The following is a 19,703-nucleotide window of genomic DNA, read 5'->3' on the forward strand; positions in this document are numbered from 1 at the left end:
ATGGGCAGAGTATCATCTGGTAGAGGGCTTGCCAGGTGGATCCTAGTCAGGGCACTGCCTCCCTGTCTGTCTCTGCATCCCTGCCTCTCAATTATAGAAATAAATAAATAAATAAATACCAAAATAATTAAAAATAAATAAAAATAAAAGCTTCTAAAAAGACTACATAAACTACTTTTAAATATTCAAATAACTTTCATGCAGAAGGATTCATTTACTCATTCTTGATCAAATATATAGGGTTAAAATTTGGAGAGAATTAAATGGATTATAGTTAAGAAGCAATTTTCAAATAAAAAGTGCTACATAAAGACAGAATGGCACATGCACATAGACAGTCTAATTTAAGCCTGGACATCAGACACATCAAAGAAGTCAAAGTTACTTAACCGTACTAGTGATCAGATCTAGTCACCTCTAAGCTAAACTGCTACTGTTCTAGGAGAACATGCATTTCTTTTCTACATTGCATATAAAGAAGTAGCATGAGAATTCTGGTCAGGATAGTTCCAAAAAAATAACTTCCAAGAAATTCCACAGAAGTTCTCATACATCTTTGAAAGTATCTTGTGTTACAGATATGCAGCAAGTTATTCCCCAGCGATGGAATTACATTCCAATGCGACAACCTTTGCATTTATTAGATAACAATTATACTAGTTTAAAATCTATATTCCTGTACAGTCGTCCCTCATCATAACATGGTTCACTTTTTACAGTCTCACTGTATCATGGATTTTTAAATTGTATATACCTAATTTTGTATTGCAGATTTCCCACTGTATCACGGGATTTTGCGGTAGATAGATATTTTTATATATTTATTATTTTAATTGTTTTTGCAGTAAAACAAGCAAAATAAATGTGGGAAAGATCAATAACAGTATAGGAAAGGTTTATAAGAGTGTGGGGAGGGTTTATAAAGCCTTAAAATATATATATAAATAATAAAATAAATATAAGGTCGCTACTTCGCAGATTTTCGCCTATTGGGGGGGGGGTTCTGGAATTTAACCTCCACGACAGACAAGAGGTCACTGTATTTTAAAGGGGAAACAGTAATTCCAAACATCTTTTTCTTTAGTACTGGAGCAATTCTAAGTATGAGCCAATGTGTATCTGATGACTGACCCTTTTGCTACTTATGTTCCTGTGTCATTCCTACCGTGTCTTTTCATGAATAAAGATGTATGCCTGAGGTGAAAAACTGACCAAAATGTGCAGACAGGTAAGGTGAATCTAAAGCAGTATTGTATAATAAGAGAGAAAAATGAAATTCAAACTCTACTAATGCTAGATTTCAAACCTACCTACAATCCTTATTAGCTCCGTGACCTTTGTCAACCTCTTGCAACTTTAGTTTCCTTGGTTAATTAAAGAATATCTCTAATTTTTAAGGTTAGTACAATGACATGTAGAAGTGCTTGTTCAATGGAAACAATGACTTTATCTTTGGAGCTTTTCTTAATCTCCACAATCCATTCTCAAGCCCTTTTGCACTTACTTTTTGCAACAGATCTGAAAAGGTGACTAAGTTTTTAAAACCGCCCTGACTCTTTTGGTTGCCTTAAAAACTATAACCATTTTAACAAAAAGTTTCTATATTAAAAACACAGACCTTTATACCAGGGGTCAGGAACCTATGGCTCACGAGCCAGATGTGTGTAGCTCTTTTGATGGCTGAATCTGGCTCACAGACAAATTTTTAATAAAATAAATAATAATGTTAAAATATAAAACATTCTCATGTATTACACTCCATTCATTTCCTACCACTCATGTTCATGGTTGCAGGTGGCTGGAGCCAATCACAGCTGTCCTCCGGGACAACACCAAATTTTTATTGGATAATGCATAATGTACACAGGTTGTTGTGTGGCTCTCATGAAATTACATTTTAAAATATGTGGCGTTTATGTCTCTCTTAGCCAAAAACGTTCCCGACCTTTGCTTTGTACAATCTGTATTATCTGTGAAGGGGGAAAATAGCAGTATTTCACACAGAACAAAACAACCTAACATTCATGATTTTCCTATTTTATATTATGGTGTAAAATTAATCAAATACTATTCTTATATTAAAAAATCAAAATTACATAGGAAAATGAACCTATTTCTCAATCAGAAGCCCTATGTAGTTCTTATGTACTAAATCTGTCATAGAGCAAAGGAACATGCACTCTTGGATTTTAGGTGGAATATAATATCTTTGCAGGTTCTCCAGAGGGCTTCTTTCAGCCAAGCTTTTCAAAATAGGTAATAGAAAATAAAATGCACAATGTAAATGGACTGTGTATCCTACAAGTGATTATTTCAAAATGATACAAAATCAATTCTTTGGAGTTGATTAAATAATGAATCAGATCAAATAATGGTCCATAATTGGCACTTTTGGAAAATATTGTAATCATATAATCATCTTGGCATATCACCCACACTGGATTTCAATTCTGGGAACACCAATTTTTCCATTAGTAAATTGCCAAAAAAAAAACAAAAAACCAAACTCATAAACAAAGCAGCATTATTGTACTACCATGCCCCTATTGTGAAGCATGGATCAGACCTATCTATTGTTTCAGACTACTATCAATAAATGCCATCTAAGCACATGAGAAAAAATTCTTCATATAAACAAGTGAAAATTAAAGACACCTGGAAGAGAGGCAGTATCTACATTGTGCAATCCACTTACACAGTGCCTTAAGTATCGTAATGCATTTTAAGAAGAAAAGATAGGTTGGGGGACAATGTATGTTCTCAATTGCTGGTCTTTTTCAGTTTCAGATATAATTACACCCATAATGCTATAACAGCTCTGTTCACTGAAGAAAATAAAAGCTCCAGAATAAATCTCAACACCTTTTTCTTTGTATCCAGAGACTGATTGCAAAAGGGCAAGTCAAGCTGTGACTGTTGGTGTATGTGACACATTTTGCAAATGGATGGGGAAAATTAGGAGAATCAGAAAAAGCTCTACAAACTGATCCCAGAAAACAGAAACAATATATATATACATATGGCTAAGCATATGACTGTCTTTTGAAACAGTTGAGTTTTTTTTATCACCCCTTCCAATTTTTTTGCAAGAATAGCTCATTTAGATACAAGGTTAGCTATTCACATGTCTGTCTTTCCTGGCAAGATTTTGAGCAGCTTGAATTCAGCAATAGTCTCCAACACACCACTTATTTAGGAACTCCTGTTGAATGAATTGCAACCTAATGAGCCAGTTGGAGTCAGGCTGCCCTTCCCAGAGAGCTGCGGACTTAGGAAGAGAGCACATGAAGAAGCAGCTGTGACATGACAGAAGGGTGCTGATCTAAGTCACAGCTCCACTTCTTACCCCTAATTCTACATCCCCAGAAATCTGCACATGCACATGAAACACATCTGATAACATGAAACTGACTTGTCCTGAAATCTCTGGATCTATTTAAATTTTGCTTTTTTTATTATTAGTCTATTGATTGCAATTCACTGCCATGGTAGATAGGAAGTGGAGAAACTCCAAGCTGGTTTGGAGAGTAAAATTAGGAAAATATATAAAAAGCACATTTTGCATCCAACTCTTTCAATTCAGGGCACCTAACTTTTCAAATCTTACATAAAAAAAGGAAACTAAAACCCTAAAAACTTTCGAATCAAAACTGATCTTTGTTGACATAGCACTTCTGATTAGTAGAGTCTCTAAACAACTATCAGGAATTACTGCTAAAATTCCAATGATTTATCACTTGCCCATATTAACATGTGACCGCAAAACAAGGTAGGGTGATGGCAGCAAAGAGAAAAGAAGTAAATGTTTTTCAAAGCTACAGCATTTCTATCTAAAGCATTCATTAAAACATCTAACAGGCCTGATCAGGCGGTGGCGCAGTGGATAGAGCGTCGGACTGGGATGTGGAAGGTCCCAGGTTCGAGACCCCAAGGTCGCCAGCTTGAGCATGGGCTCATCTGGTTTGAGCAAAAAAGCTCACCAGCTTGGACCCAAGGTCGCTGGCTTGAGCAAAGGATTACTCAGTCTGCTGAAGGCCCACAGTCAAGGCACATATACAAAAGCAATCAATGAACAACTAAGGTGTTGCAACGAAAAACTAATGATTTATGCTTCTCATCTCTCTCTGTTCCTGTCTGTCTGTCCCTATCTATCCCTCTCTCTGATTCTCTTTCTGTCTCTGTAAAAAAAAATAAAATAAAAAAGTAAATAAAACATTTATCAGACTCTCACTTTAGTTTTATCCATGCATCAATTCACTCCTTTGTCATCATAAACATAGAAGCTTTATGCTGCATTCAAGAAGATGCATGTCCCCATTAAAACTATTTTTCAGTCGATTTCTGTTATGTCAACTTACGATTAGCCACTCTAATGAAGAGAAGTAATGGCACAGAAATTTCTAGTAAAGATAACCAAAGCAATTTATCATTGGCATCAGTATGTTTTCTTTTGTTTTACAACAGATTTACCATCACTGAAATAGTTTTTACATAAATTCATTTGAAATCACTGTATTTTACTGAAAGTCTTAAATTTTTTTGGTAAACGAAGTAGAAATGTTCTGATTAATGATAAGAAATTTATATGAGATGGAACATCTGTTCCAATTAAACCAAAAGATAGACAAAATGTGTATGAAAAATCAGTTGGTTTGCACCTAGGAGCACCTTTACAGGTGCAAATATGTGTGGGTATGTTTAGAGGTGTGTAAAAATGTCTAAGTTTATACGTGTATGAATGTGTGTCCATGTTTTTAGAGGTGTGTGTGTGTGTGTGTGTGTGTGTGTGTGTGTGTGTGTGTGTACAGGGGAGTTTGGGGTTGAGAAATGATGCCATTTATATTATGGAACATTAATTAGCATTCTCAGTGCTATTTTAATTTCTGCATATTTTGTGAAGCATTCTGTAGAATAAAAGTTAAATATTATAATAAATATGATTGAAATGGCATAAATAGAAGCATAAAAAATATAGAGCTAAGACAATTTTTGTCCCTCCCAAAAAGAAAGTGTGTGAAATACCAAGTTATATTGATATGCAATGGCTGTTCATAAACTAATAAAAAGTGTAATATATTTAAAAATATAACCATTCATAAAAAGTATTCTAAACTATTTTATGTTCAACAGCTTAATTAGATTTAAAAAATAATACTTAACAGAAGATTCTCTCATCAGGAAGAACAACAAACATATTGAAAATGAACATATTTCAAGTCTATTCTATCCAAATGATGTACTCTATCTTATTCAGAACTAGCTGGAGAAAGGAAAATTTGCATTACTCTCCTGCATGGTCTACCAAGAAGTTGGTTAATTTGACTCAAAGTAAAAAAGAAGCAGAAAACAATACATGTATCTCATGTAAATTTTTTTTTACCATATAACATTTTCCTATGTATGTTTACTAACTATACATGTTCAGTCAATCAAAACCCAGGGTCTGATCATCTACAAAATAGTCTCTAAAACAAAGAAACAAAGCTTCCAGCTATATTTCTAATGTCCGTTAAGTAAATATTTATTTTTCAAGCATAAATTTTAAAATTTAGTTAGTATGCCATTATTTGATTTTACAGCTCTCATATGAGTAACACATAGTAGTCAAGAAATGGGGTTCAGGGTCTGACTGCCTGGAACCAAATCCTGACTGCCACATTGTAGGAATATGACCTTGGGCAGGAGCTTAACCTCCGTTGGTGCGTCCCTCACTTTCCCCATCAATCTGGCAGGACTGTTTTATAGATTAAATGTGCTAATATATTGAATATTTAGAATAGTGACTCCATATTGCACACTATGAATATCAGCTACTATAATGTTATGAGCTTTCTCCTTTCCTCATAAATATGATGTGGTTTTTTTGACAGTTTAGTCCAGGGGTAGTCAACCTTTTTATACCTACCACCCACTTTTGTATCTCTGTTAGTAGTAAAATTTTCTAACCACCCACCAGTTCCACAGTAATGGTGATTTATAAAGTAGGGAAGTAACTTTACTTTATACAATTTATAAAGCAGAGTTACAGCAAGTTAAAGTATATAATAATAATTACTTACCAAATACTTTATGTCAGATTTTCGCTAAGTTTGGCTGAATAAATCTTTATAAAACAACTTACTATAGTTAAATCTATCTTTTTATTTATACTTTGGTTGCTCCGCTACCGCCCACCATGAAAGCTGGAACACCCACTAGTGGGCGGTAGGGACCAGGTTGACTACCACTGGTTTAGTCTGTTGAAAACCTCTTTGAAAATTAATGTAAATCAGTTTTAAGATATACTAGGGTTTGCAAGTCTCACTATAGCAGACTTTTTTTTTTGTTAGTTTTTTTGGTAAGGGATAAATTGCAGTTTAAGACATCATCATACACACAAAAATAAAACAACAAAGCATCTTCTTATAATTGGATGCACCAAGTATGGCAAATTTAAGTGTTAACATCCAGTTCATACATAACTCCAGTTTAAGTTTTATGATTCCATCATAAGAATTCTTTTCCTAAGAAAGGTTGCAAGTATATCTCAGTCTGCAGGTCATTATTTTTTCATTGCCTATCTTTTAATGCATTTCCCTTGCCTTATGAGCAGTCAAATAAAATATATATTTTTTAGAATTTTAGGATGCAGATTCCACAAACACACTGGAAAGTAATAGTGAAATCACATGAAGTACAGAGGAAGTACTAATATCAAAGAGGGGTCTGAATACGAATGACTGTTTCAGGTTGCGGGTTAAGGTCAATGTTGACAACAGTCCCTGTCTAGGTCTGTCTGGGTTGGTTCCTTCTCAGAGAGGTTGCCTTTTGTAGCATTCATTACAAATATTAAATCAAAGTTTGGAGACATATCAAACTATCCTAAATTTCCTTTAACAACATATTATGGCTACTTCTTAAAAATAATTTCTATCTTTAAGTGATGCTACTTCCTTTGTAAGGTTACTATTGCCTTTGTAAATTAGCAATTTCTTTTGGTTTCAACTGTAAAAAGGAGAGTCTCTGGTTCTGATATTGTACAACTCAATAGACAAGTCTGCTCACTCAGATAAGTGTCGCTGCACTGAGTCTCATGCTTTCGTGCCCATTGCACATATGGAAGTACTTCTTTCCCAATCATATTTTCTGCTTTTCTTTCTCAAGTAAGCAAACCGGAACTGTACACTGTGTGTACAGAGGTGAGGGGATCCTAATATTATGTAAGACTTGTCCTTTTGGGCTTTATTAAGAACACAGGTAATTATCCATCAGCTCTGTTTTAAATAAAAGTTTAGCTTGAAAAAGGACTGCAAAGCCATTTTTTTTTTCAAAATTGTAGACAAATAAATCTATTTCCTAGTGAATGCACTTGACCATATTTGAAAACTAGATGAAGTGACTTGTATCAACTAATAAAAATGGGCATGGTATAGTTTTGAAGTCTAAACTAGTACCTAAGATATGTATCTAAGAATAAGAGTCACCCTGACATAATCATGTTAGCTAATTAACTTCTTTCTAACTACATTATTTTGAAATGAAATCAATTATGGCATAAATTTTTTTCCATTCATCTAAAATCTCCTATTTAGCATCTTAAAATCTAACCAGACAATTAATATCATGTTCAAAACAGTGATTACAAACATGTTAAGATTTTTATTTTAGAAGAATTCGATTCTTACCCTGATCAAAGGCCTTTCCTGGACTCCAAGTGCGAAAATAATCATCCTAAGGAGAAAAATAAGATGAATTGAGTATGTATGAGTAATCAAAATGTATATATTAATAGAAAATCTAAAATAAAGTATGAAATACTGAATACAAACCTCTACTTCCTGCAATGGCAAGCAGCAAAGTATAAAAAAACAATAATAAATAAAAAAAAGGAACAAGAGAAAAACAACAGTTATCAAAAGGGAATACATTGTTTGCATATTATAGAAATGTCTTTCAATAAATGTGTTCATTTTCATTGCAAGTTAGTGGTTACTCTAACAATTGAACTATTCTGGGTTGTCACTGTACTGAAGTATCACAATGCAATACTTTCAACTGCAATTCAATGTTCAATATAACATGCAGATAATTATGCTGAGCTAATAAGCTATAAAAGTGTCTTGCTAGTTTCCAATTATACAACTTCATTTTCCACTAATATAATAGTAAATGAAACTATAAATATAATAGGGAGCCCTGGCCTGGTTGGCTCAGCAGTAGAGCATCAGCCTGGCATGTGGAAGTCCTGAGTTTGATTCCGAGCCAGGGCACACAGGAGAAACACCCATCTGCTTCTACATCCTTCGCCCTCTCCTTCCTCTCTATCTCTCTCTTCCCCTCCTGCAGCCAAGGCTCCACTGGAGTAAAGTTGGCCCGGTTACTGAGGATGATGCCATAGCCTCCGTCTCAGGCACTAGAATGGCTCCAGTTGCAATGGAGCAATGGACCACGTGGGCAGAGCATTGCCCCTACTGGACATGCTAGGTGGATCCCAGTTGGGTGCATGCAGAGTCTGTCTCTCTGCCTCCCCACTTCTCACTTCAGAAAAATACAAATAATAATATAATAGGAAAAATACCAAGTGTTTTTTCATTAACTAATAGAGTATAAATATCCTTTATGCAAATCAATCACTTATTAATTGATTGTCTAAGGAGTTCATCAAAATGCAACTGAAAACTTAAAAAACTGCATACCTAATTCAGTCTTGCCTAAAGTTTAAATCTTTGACATGGAAAAGAATCATTACTATATATTTACTCTATACTTTGTAAATATGAGCATATAACACAGTTGTACAGCAAAGCATAGTGGAAAAAAAATTTTTAAATAGTAAAGCCAAACTGACAAACTGTGTTACTGACTGTTTTGTATCCTGAAAAATCTAATACAAACTCCTCATACATATCACCTTTTATTTAAGTAGAACAGATTTCACTGTTTAAATTAATAAGCTATTTTCACTGTAGTAAGAAAAAGTAGCACATTGTAAAGCTCATTGATTAAACATTTCCTAGCTCAGTACTCTTGGACCCACAAAGCCACCCACTGGAAAGCTACAGAATGTAGAAATGCAAAAAGGCCAAGGGGAGATTCTTTGAATTTCCTTCCTCATCTCTTTGCTTATACCCTCCCAAGGTACAGAGAGGAAAATGTGGAACATATTTTAATTATGAAATAAATACATTTCTCTAATTTGTTTATTCAAAAATTTCCAATTGCTACAAAAGATTTCTCTTACTGTGACTAATCATTCATCACCACCCTTGCATTCCCACCAGACCAACTTCAAATGAAAAAGAAGAAAAAAAGAAAAACCACAGAAGACACCTGTCAGTATTATATGTATGTTGCAATAGGATTATGTAAAAAGAAAGGCATGTTATGATGATCCGTGATGCTAGGTTCTGTTTTGCAAAATTATCTCGAATTAAACTAATGGAGGATAACACCATTGGGTAATTAAATAAATAATGTTTGTTTAGTGTCTTTCCAAAAATCTTTTTTTTTTAAATGAGAGAGACAGAGAGTGAGAGAGGGACAGATTGGGACAGACAGACAGGAAGGGAGACAGATAAGAAGCATCACTTCATTATGGCACTTTGGTTGTTCATTGATTGCTTTCTCATATATGCCTTGACTAGGGGCTCCTGCCGAGCCAGTGACCCCTTGCTCAAGCCAGCAACCTTGAGCTCAAGTCAGAGACTATGGGGTCATGTCTATGACCTCACACTCAAGCCAGATGAGCCTGTGCTCAAGCCGGCGATTTTGGAGTTTTGAACTTGGGTCCTCTGCATTCTAGGCCAATGCTCTAACCACTGTGCCAATGCCTGGTCAGGCTAAAAATCTCTTTTTAAAAATAATTTTAGCATAATGGAAATCTTGAAAAATCAAACTTTCAAATTAAATTACTTCATTCAAAGTCTCTAAACTTTAGCCAAAGAATATAGCACACTCATTTAATATCTTTCCTCTTTTTTAATTATAAATCACTGTTTGGGGATGATGACCATTTATTCATTCCATGCACAAAGAGGGACTGGAGTTTCTCCTGAAGTGAAACTAAAAGCTAGACAATGAGCACATGGGGGATGGATTTGGAGACAGGAAAACCTTAAGGCTGGCTTTACCCCTTACTACCTGCATAGTTTTAGAAAGGGTGACGATCTAAATCCCAGAACCATATGAATAAAGTTGGAAAATAATACCTACCTATCTGGTACAGTTTTAAAAGGGATTAGTTATAAAAAATGTAAAATGCCAGCACAACACCTGGCATAAAGGAGATGCTAAAGTATACGTTAATCGCGTCAGTTCAGTATCTTTGGGCAGCATGACCACGGGACACATTCTCTTCACTGCTGCCAAGTCCTTGAGTTCTTTGAGTAAGAACTGTGAACTCCCCCTAACATTTGTGAAAGTGATGTCCAAACAGTCCCGCCCCCACGAAATGTCAAATGTTGGATGCAATAAATATTCTTATAGCCTACATTTATAACTGTAGCAGTTAATGCAATGAGGCAAGTGTTCCTGCTGTCACATCAGACTGTTCAGAAGTGGTACAGCTACCAGTGACATCATCCAAAAAGATGTGGGTAAGCATTTACTGCAGTAGTAACCACATCTGTATACATAAGACAGACCAAGAAGGAGGAAGAGGTGTGGAACTGACAGTGATAACACGAAAGCAACACATTTGACATAACATAGTGTTTGAAATACTCAACATCTTTACAGATAAGCAGAAATTATATATATATATATATATATATATATATATATATATATATATATATATATATTATAAAATCTAACCTCAACCACTTTTAATTTAACTTCCTTCAGAATAAAATGATATTAGGTTAGTTCCGGACCATAGTTTTATAAGTTTCTAAAATCATAACATGAAACACAAGCCAGGTTCTTTGGGCTATGTCAAGGGCAATCTCGAAGTCTGGCCATTGTGTGGATCTGATACAGTATAAAAAAGCAAACTAGCTAACCTACCAGCTATTTTTAGATATTTGTATTTGTGTCCTCATATCACTATCTGGTTTTTGTTTTTTTTTTTGTTTTTTTTTTTCCGAAAATGGTTTCACCTCATTAAATCTTAGGAATTTTGCCAAGATGCAAAATAAAAGTATTTTCACATGTGTTCATTCAGGCGTAATTCTTTTGTCTCAAAAGCTTTATGTGAATATTGGTTGTTCTCAGGCTTTAATTTAGAGCCAAATAAGCCAACTAGGGATTTCAAAAACAACTGCAAGCAATGCCCCCACTTTGAGAAATGCAGGTTCGGTGACTGAAACTAAGCCTCAGTGTTCCAACAGGAAAGTGGAATGCTTGTCACTCGTGTCCCCAGCTAACACCAGCGAATTACAGCAGCAACAAGAATTCAGTACTATGTGCTCGTCAAGTTCTTATATTTAACAAAATACTTGTTCATTTGTTTTTTTATTTTTTTAAAAAGGTAAGTGACATAACAAAATTTGATTTGTTTACCTTATTGCTTAAATATTTTCCTTGTGGTTATTTGTCCTGATTTTAAACAAAAGTCTATTTAATATAGAGACTATAGTTTCTCAATCTTGGCATTATTAATATTTGAGCCAAGTAATTCTTAGTTGTATTGGGGCATTGTGGCTGTCCTGTTCATTGCTGGCTGTTTAATAGCATTCCTGCCCCCTACGGAGAAACCAGTAGTGATCTCCTTCAACGTGTGACAAATAGAAATGTCACCAACTACAACTAAATGTCTCCTCAGGAGAAAAAACATATATTTTTGAGAATAACTGGACAGAGTTACTGAGAAATACAAAAAGACAAATGAATGAAAATACCCTACAATGATGGGCTGCTAATAACAACAGATTTTTCTTCCCAGATGTTTTATTATATTAAAACAACATTGTACATTCACTTTTATATCCAGCTTGTGAAACATTTTATTAAGAGCAGTTTCTAATAGTACTAATGCTTTCTCTCCAAATATGTAATGGCTAATATCCTTTCGTGTAGAATTGCCATCAATTAGTTATCCCTTCACATGATTTTGCTTTAGTATTGCTTATGATACTTTGCTATAACAAATAACTCATACATAAATATCTAAGCAGCTGTTTTCTGATAAATAAATAAGTTTAGGGAGGTCATTACTGGGAACAAACACCATGACCAGAATAGAAAAACTAATTTCCATTAACAATAACTGTTTATAACCAGCTTTGGCCAGATGAAGTAGGTCGTAAGGACAAGTTTATGTCCAAAGACCAACTGTTGAATTCATTCATTCACTGCTATATCTATACTGATAGAACCTCCTATTGCCTAAAGGAACAAATATGGGTTAAAAAACTAGGTCAGGGATTATTTAAGCATCCTCATAGATTTTGACATGCAATCAATTGGGAATAGGAGTTTTGATACCCAAGAACTTCACAATGCCTAGAGAGGAACACAGAAAGGGTAATTTTCAGGCATTATATTAGTCATTATTAAGCTATTGAATGTGTTCCAGTGGCTATGAAGAATTGTACAGGCAATAAAATTTTACTAAAATATGCATTTGAAAAGATACCGCTAGCTGAACATGCCAGTTTAAAATAGCAATAGAGATCTTCTCTACATCTACTGCATATAATTTTGTTCTACATTCCCATAGCATTCTGTAATTTATATTACACAACCACTATTAAATATTTTTAAGCTACAGAAGAAAGTATTTCAGAAGTATAAAATGAAATACAGAACAGTATTTTTTGGAGACAGAGAGCAAAAATAATACAAGTGTTAACATGATGGTTATCAATGGTGGGTATTTCTGAAGTGGCATATCAATAACCTAAAAATATGCCAGACCAGTTCTAGATGTGCTATAAAATTTTATGACCAGTGAATACCAAAGTAGTTCAGGTGATAATATTTCCACAGTATTTCTCCTCCCTATCTGAAGTCTGAGAGCAGACTATCTGGGATTTCATATAAGACCTCTGTATGTAGTCAACCATTTGAAACACACATGTACACAGACACACATTATATATATTCATGCACGTATGTTGAAATATATAATTAAATAAATGAATATATTACAGATATAGTTAAAGTGTCTGTCTATAACATATAAACGACGTATAAATAATATTTTAGTCACGAGACTTCTCACAAATCAGATATATTTTAACCAATTATTGCTTTGCAAAAAAAAAAGAAGAAAGAAATTGATGTGGAATAAGGTTCATAAGACTTTGCAGAACACCTTGTATATGTCTATGGAAAGCTAGAATTCTTAGTTCCAGAGACAAATTGAATAAATAAATTCAGCCATGGTATGCCCAGCTACATGTATTGACACTTTATCATTATAGTAAGTGTCTTTGGAATGAATTCTCCATAAAGTGATAACATTGGCTTTACTCAACAAGAAAGCTCCTGACAGCAATTCTTTTAGTTTTTATTTTTTTAATCTACAGTCTCACTTCATGGTGTTATATTTTTTTAACTCTAAGGCATTTATAACCAAGTTTTATTATATTAACTACTTACAAATTTTATTTCATTAGTGAAACACTACTTATCATTTTTAACAATTTACCAAAAGTGGATTCTTCCAAAAGCAATAGTGTTTTAGCTGTGATGTCATTCATGTTTCAAATTTTGTATAAATTATGATGACATTTTTAGAAAATTCCAGAAGTTATAATTATGAAGATTTAAGAATAAACTTTACCTTAGCACAAATTTTCAAATCCTAGCTGAATAATTTTAATGAATGAATTAGAAATTTCAAAAAAGAAGAAAACAAAAAGGAAAATAAAACAGGACATCAAGGCCAAGAGTAAAGTTTCTGATAAGGTTAGAACCCTCTATCTTCACTTAACATGACATTCCAATTGTCCCTAAGTTTCCTTCTGCAGACATTGAGATTAATGCAAATGTCCTTAAGCTGTGTAAAGATTAAATTATATATTATGTATAAAGTATTAATATAGTTTCTAGTTCACAATAAATACTTAGAAATCTGTGCCTATTATTATTGTAACCGAAAAAAATTCTAGTGATCGTCATAATATTTTTTTAATTGGCATCAAGCAAAAATAAACTTTTTGAATAAAATATGTGGTACATTTTAGAAGGAAGATTGCTAAGATATGGAATAGCTTCGAGAAAACAGCCTTTTAGTATCTCACTGTGGCTTCCGAGTTCTGAAGCCAAATGTACAATACAGTATGATGTATTCACTTTCCAGTGATATATCAGACACTTGTGACTTTGTTGTTGTTTTTTCTAATATTCTATTAAGCATTTATCATGCTTTCAATAGATGCCCAGGAAAAAGAAAATTAAGTACTATATGGTCTATGACCGTGATGGCGAACCTTTTTATAAAAACCGCCCACTTTTGCAGTGCTGGTCAACCTGGTCCAGCCATGGGCGGGAGAGACCAGATTGACCAGCACTGCAAAAGTGGGTGGTTTTTATAAAAAGGTTCACCATCAGGGGTCTATGACTTCAAGGAGTTCAGAAGCTAACATGAAAGCCAGAAGCACTCCATAATGGGCCATTTGAAGGGAAGTCTGTACAAAGTATGATGGGAACAAAGAAAGCAAGCAGGTAAAACTATAATGTTGTATGTGAAACGTGTTCACAGGGAAAGCAACTTGTAAGCCCATTCATATAGAATACAGAAACCCAGAAAGTTAACTTTCTGAGGGCTTTGAGGTAGTATCTAGTCTTCCCTTCTTTAGAGATGGGGAATCTGAAGCTCATCACTGTAGGATTAGAAAATCTCCAAAGATAACCTCCATCTATTTATTGCTTTCCTCACTATACTTCCATCCTGCTGCTCACAATACAGGAAGTCTCATCCTCTTCCCTTTAGAAACAGTGTGGCTGGCTTCCATGACTTGCTTGATCAACAGAATGTGTCAGACTGGATTTCAAGAATTAGTAGGGCTAGTTTACAAAAAATCTTTCATTCAGCCACTATGAGAGAAGTCAACACCACATGGAAAAGCCACTGGTCTATATCCTGCATGGCATCCGAAATCATTGCCAGCATGTGAGAGAGCCATTTTGAACTTTCAAATGACTTGTAACCCAGCACCGGTTCTACTGCAATCACATTTTAGAGCTTCAAACTGATAGATACAGAACTGCTCATAGTCGGAGCACGGATCCATGAGAGCAAAAAACAAATTGGTTTTAAGCCCCTAAGTTTTAAGGTCGTTTGTTATACAGCAACAAATAACTGGAAAGCCCCCAACTCATACAAATAGTCAGTTGTAAGCTCTCCAATTCTTGTCTAGTACAACAGCATGTCTTTGTATACATAGATACAGACCTCTAAACTGCCCTTTGTTTGCATGATCTAAGCTGCCATCCATTTGGTAAACCTTTCCATCAATTCTCCTGGGTAGCTGATACTGAATGATGACTTTAGCCTTAGAAAGTGGCTACTTGAGCTGGCAGAGATTTCTCAGAACAAATCTGGAGGAATCATCAGTATCTTGGCTCTGTGTATAAATGTCAATCTGTGCTCTATTCATTTTTCTCTTGGATTCTTCTCCTTATTCACTGGTTTCTCTTTCTAGACTTTTCATTCAATCTCTAATTTCCCTGCACCTAAACCTTCCTATCTGACTTCCCACTGGCTTCTATTTGGATAAATCTTGCTGCCCTCCAAAAAAACCCATCCCTACTACCAATACCTTTTTCACAAGCTAGTTCCAAGAGGTAAAACCGTACCTGGGCTCAAATTTCACCATAATAGGACCTAGTCATACACACATTCAGAAGTCAAGAGTGTTTTGGCTCCTACTTCTCTTTAGGGAAAGAAAGGTGGTCTTTCTTTCAATGATCTCACAGTGAAAGAGCCTATTTATTTCCAAGGAATAAGACAATCAGAAAAATATTTATATTTGGGGGAAATACAAAAGGCAAAAAGATCTCTGATTTTTAACCTTTCCAATTACATTTTCCATTCAAATCTCCAGAAGAAATATAATAAGCTGCTGCTCTACTTATTGACAACAGTTGTTAATCTCTTAATATGTATACAAGTATGGATTTAGTAGGATTTCTGTATTTTATGATTATCCACTATACCTCTCAGACAAAACCTTAGAATTTTGCTAAAATTAACTCTTATTGTTTGCTATTTTCAACAGCTCAGATTCTACTAATTCTATGAGCTAAAAAAAATAGCAATGTGGATCGTTTTTGTTTTGTAATGTGTTACGTGTAATGAATGACAGTCTCATTTTCACATCTCACCCTATTATGGAAAGAATGGCTAGTATAATTTTTAAGCCATCAGATTTCACAGAGGAGACCCCATATGTAGAAATAATATGTGATTTGCTCACAAGATAGAGTAAGTTAGCATTGTCTGAGTGTAAAGAAATGATATATATGAGAAAAACTATTTGTTTCAGGTCCCCAAGTGTCACATTGACAACTGAAGGAGCACCCATTTTTCCATGGGATGTCCTATGTCCCTGAAAGAATGCACTAATAACACTTTGGTGGGGCTATTATTTTTTTAGAGAATATTTTATGGTCCCTGACTTACCACCAACTAAACACTCTAATAAAATAAATTGTGTGAAAAGGACAGTGCCATTTGGCTACTCCTCAGTTGTCCCCGAAACACTCGGAAATTGAGGTAAAAAGCCTCTGAATACATATATGGAACATGTGCTGGTTACATTTACATTAATATATAAAGCTTAAAATTTATTTACACCATGGAAAGACAGAAAAATACTTTGCCTTAATAAATACAATAAGGACTTTTAAATGTTGGGTATCCTCGTTGTAACTACAAGAACACTAGCATACTTAATAAAATTGAGAGGGGATAAAAGTGGCTTGAAGTTCCTGCTCATGTGTTCATACCAGGAATTGGGCCAAACTCTACACGCAGCTGTAAGAGGTTACTGCTTCCAATATCACTCTTATTTTACAAATGAGGGAAGTGAAGCAGAAAGATTAAGTAATCTGTTAAAAATTATACAGCTAGGCTAACCGGTAGTGCCACAGTGGATAGATCGTCGACCTGGGATGCAGAGGATCCAGGTTCGAAACCCTGAGGTCACTGCTGTGAGTGCAGGCTTATCCAGCTTGATTGTGGGCTCACCAGCTTGAGTACAGGGTCACCGGCTTGAGTGTGGGATCATAGAATGATCTCATGGCCACTGGCTTGAAGCCCAAAATCATTCATTGGCTTGAGTCCAAGACACATATGAGAAAGCAATCAATGCACAACTAAATGTCCACAGCTATGAATTGGTGCTCCTTATCTCCCTTCCTGTCTGTCTCTTTCTTTCTAAAGATAAAAAAAAATCATACAGCTAGTTAGAAGTGGAGGTGGGAGTTGAACCATTGAACCCCAGAAGTACGGCTCAGAGTCTGTATGTTTAAGCATTGCATTATACCACAGGTATGTATGACCATTAGGACAGGGCCACCATCTGTTTCTGTAAATAAAGTTTTGTTAGAACACAGTCACAGCCATCCTTGTCTTTTTGGCACTCACTACTGCAGAATAGAGTAGTTATGAATGAGATTACATAACCTGCAAAGCATAAAGGCCTGCAAAGCTGGTCTTGTACTAAAAAAGACTCTGTATTACCATCCTATATTCTCCTATACTCATAAAAGAATGATTATAAAAAATTAAAAAACAACATTTAATGGAAAACTCTCTTCAACATGAGAAAACAAATCTTTTAGGAGGGGGGAAATGAAGGTGTTTTAGACATTTAACATTCTGAATCTGTGATCCATTTCCATCATCTTAAGGCTTCTAAATTTGCAAAATATTTCATTTCCCCTTTCTGACCATAAATATATCATCTAGCTTGGATATAAATCTACAGATGAGCCTATTATATTTTCCGCACAGGAAATCAAGATAAATAACCAGGAACTAAGGAAGAATATGATTCTAAAAATCTGTATGATATATTATACAAAAAAAGAGTTTTAGGCACAGGTTGCAAATGACTATTCAGTATGCTATCATGATCCTTGATTTAAAATAAAACCAAGGAATAAATTAAGGTATACTACCTCTAGGTACTATAAAAGTGTTTCCAATCCTAGAACACTTCTCTAATTAATAAATCAAAAACTTCATTTATTGTTTAAATTTGGAGCAAGAAACCAATGAGTATTGCATATTTATTTCACATTATTTTGGTATTTATAAGAGCATTTTCTTAGTTGTGTTGATAACTCATAGTTTTTAAAAATTCTATGACACTAGATATTGAATATAGTTTGAATATAAGAATGTTTAACATATCAAATATAATTTAAATATATATATATTATATACATGTTAAAAACGTATTACAAGTCTGATATAAAATCATTAGCATATAGTCAATGAAAATATAGTACTATTCAAAATATGAACTAAATACTGTGTAAAACAGAGAAAAGGTATGCCAACAAATTGGAAAACCTGGGTGAAACAGATAAATGCCTAGAAACATAAAATCTTCCCAAACTGATACAGAAAAAATCAGAAAACCTGAATATACAGATTACAATGACTGAATCTAGAGCCAAAACACGCCCAACAAACAAAAGTTCTAGACTGGAGGACTTTAGAGTCGAATTGTACCAAACATGCAAAGAAAAAAACCTATTCTCAATTATTTCAAAATATTCAAGAGGATGGATGATTTCCATTCTCATTTTATGAGGCCAGCATTATTCCAATTTTAAAACCAGATAAAGACAATACAAAAAAGAAAAATATAAGTTAATATAATTGATAAACACAGACTCTAAAATCCTCAACCAAAAATTAGCATGCCAAATCCAAGAATGCATTAGAAAGATCATACACCATGATCAAGTGTGATATATTCTGGGAATTCAAGATTGGTACCATATTCACAAATCAATAAATGTGAAACATCACATAAATAAAATGAAGGTTAAAAATTGCATGATCATATCAATTGATGTAGAAAAGAGTTTGACAAAATTTAGCACCTGTTTATGTTTAAAACTCTAGGCAAAGTGAAACAGAGGGAACATAAGTCAAAGTAATAAAGGCCATATATGACAGACCCACAGCCAACATCATACCCAATGGGAAAAAACTAAAAGTACAGTGTGTTCGTAAACAAAAGCAACAAAAGACGATAGAAATGTGAAATCTGCACCAAATAAAAGGAAAACCCTCCCAATTTCTGTAGGCTGATGGGGCAGCATGTGCGCATGTGCAGATGATGATGTAACACATTGTATATTGCGGAGCAGCCCACGGCCATGCCAGTCGAGATGGGGATGATACAGAGGAAAGTTCAGTGTGTTCTGTGGCTCATTAAATTCAAATCCATGACCAAAGTGCAACATGAATATCAGCACGTTTATAATGAAGCGCCACCACATAGGAATAACATTACTCGGTGGGATAAGCAGTTGAAGGAAACCGGCAGTTTGGTGGAGAAACCCCGTTCTGTAAGGCCATCAGTCAGTGACGAGTCTGTAGAGGCTATACGGAGAGCTACCTAAGGAGCCCTAAAAAATCTGTGCGTGAGCCCACATCGAACTGCACTGAATAGGTATGAAACTGGGAGAGTTTTCCTTTTATTTGGTGCAGATTTCACATTTCTATCATCTTTTGTTGCTTTCCTGTGACCGGTCAAAAGTGCACCATGACTTTACGGACACAATGTATTTCCCATAAGATCAGCAACAAG

At 34.7% G+C, this 19,703-nt stretch overlaps 1 protein-coding gene across 1 annotated transcript in view; it reads right to left on the reverse strand.

The window, feature by feature from the left end:
* SPOCK3 (SPARC (osteonectin), cwcv and kazal like domains proteoglycan 3) overlaps positions 1–19,703 on the reverse strand; it is a 348,806-nt gene that overhangs the window by 216,501 nt on the left and 112,602 nt on the right. Inside the window, exon 3 of the mRNA XM_066387709.1 lies at positions 7,665–7,710. Within this exon, the coding sequence (XP_066243806.1) occupies positions 7,665–7,710 (46 nt within the window). The remainder of the gene's footprint in view (positions 1–7,664; positions 7,711–19,703) is intronic.

The sequence above is a fragment of the Saccopteryx leptura genome, chromosome 1, assembly GCF_036850995.1.
Source record: "Saccopteryx leptura isolate mSacLep1 chromosome 1, mSacLep1_pri_phased_curated, whole genome shotgun sequence".
NCBI classification, from domain to species: Eukaryota; Metazoa; Chordata; class Mammalia; order Chiroptera; family Emballonuridae; genus Saccopteryx; species Saccopteryx leptura.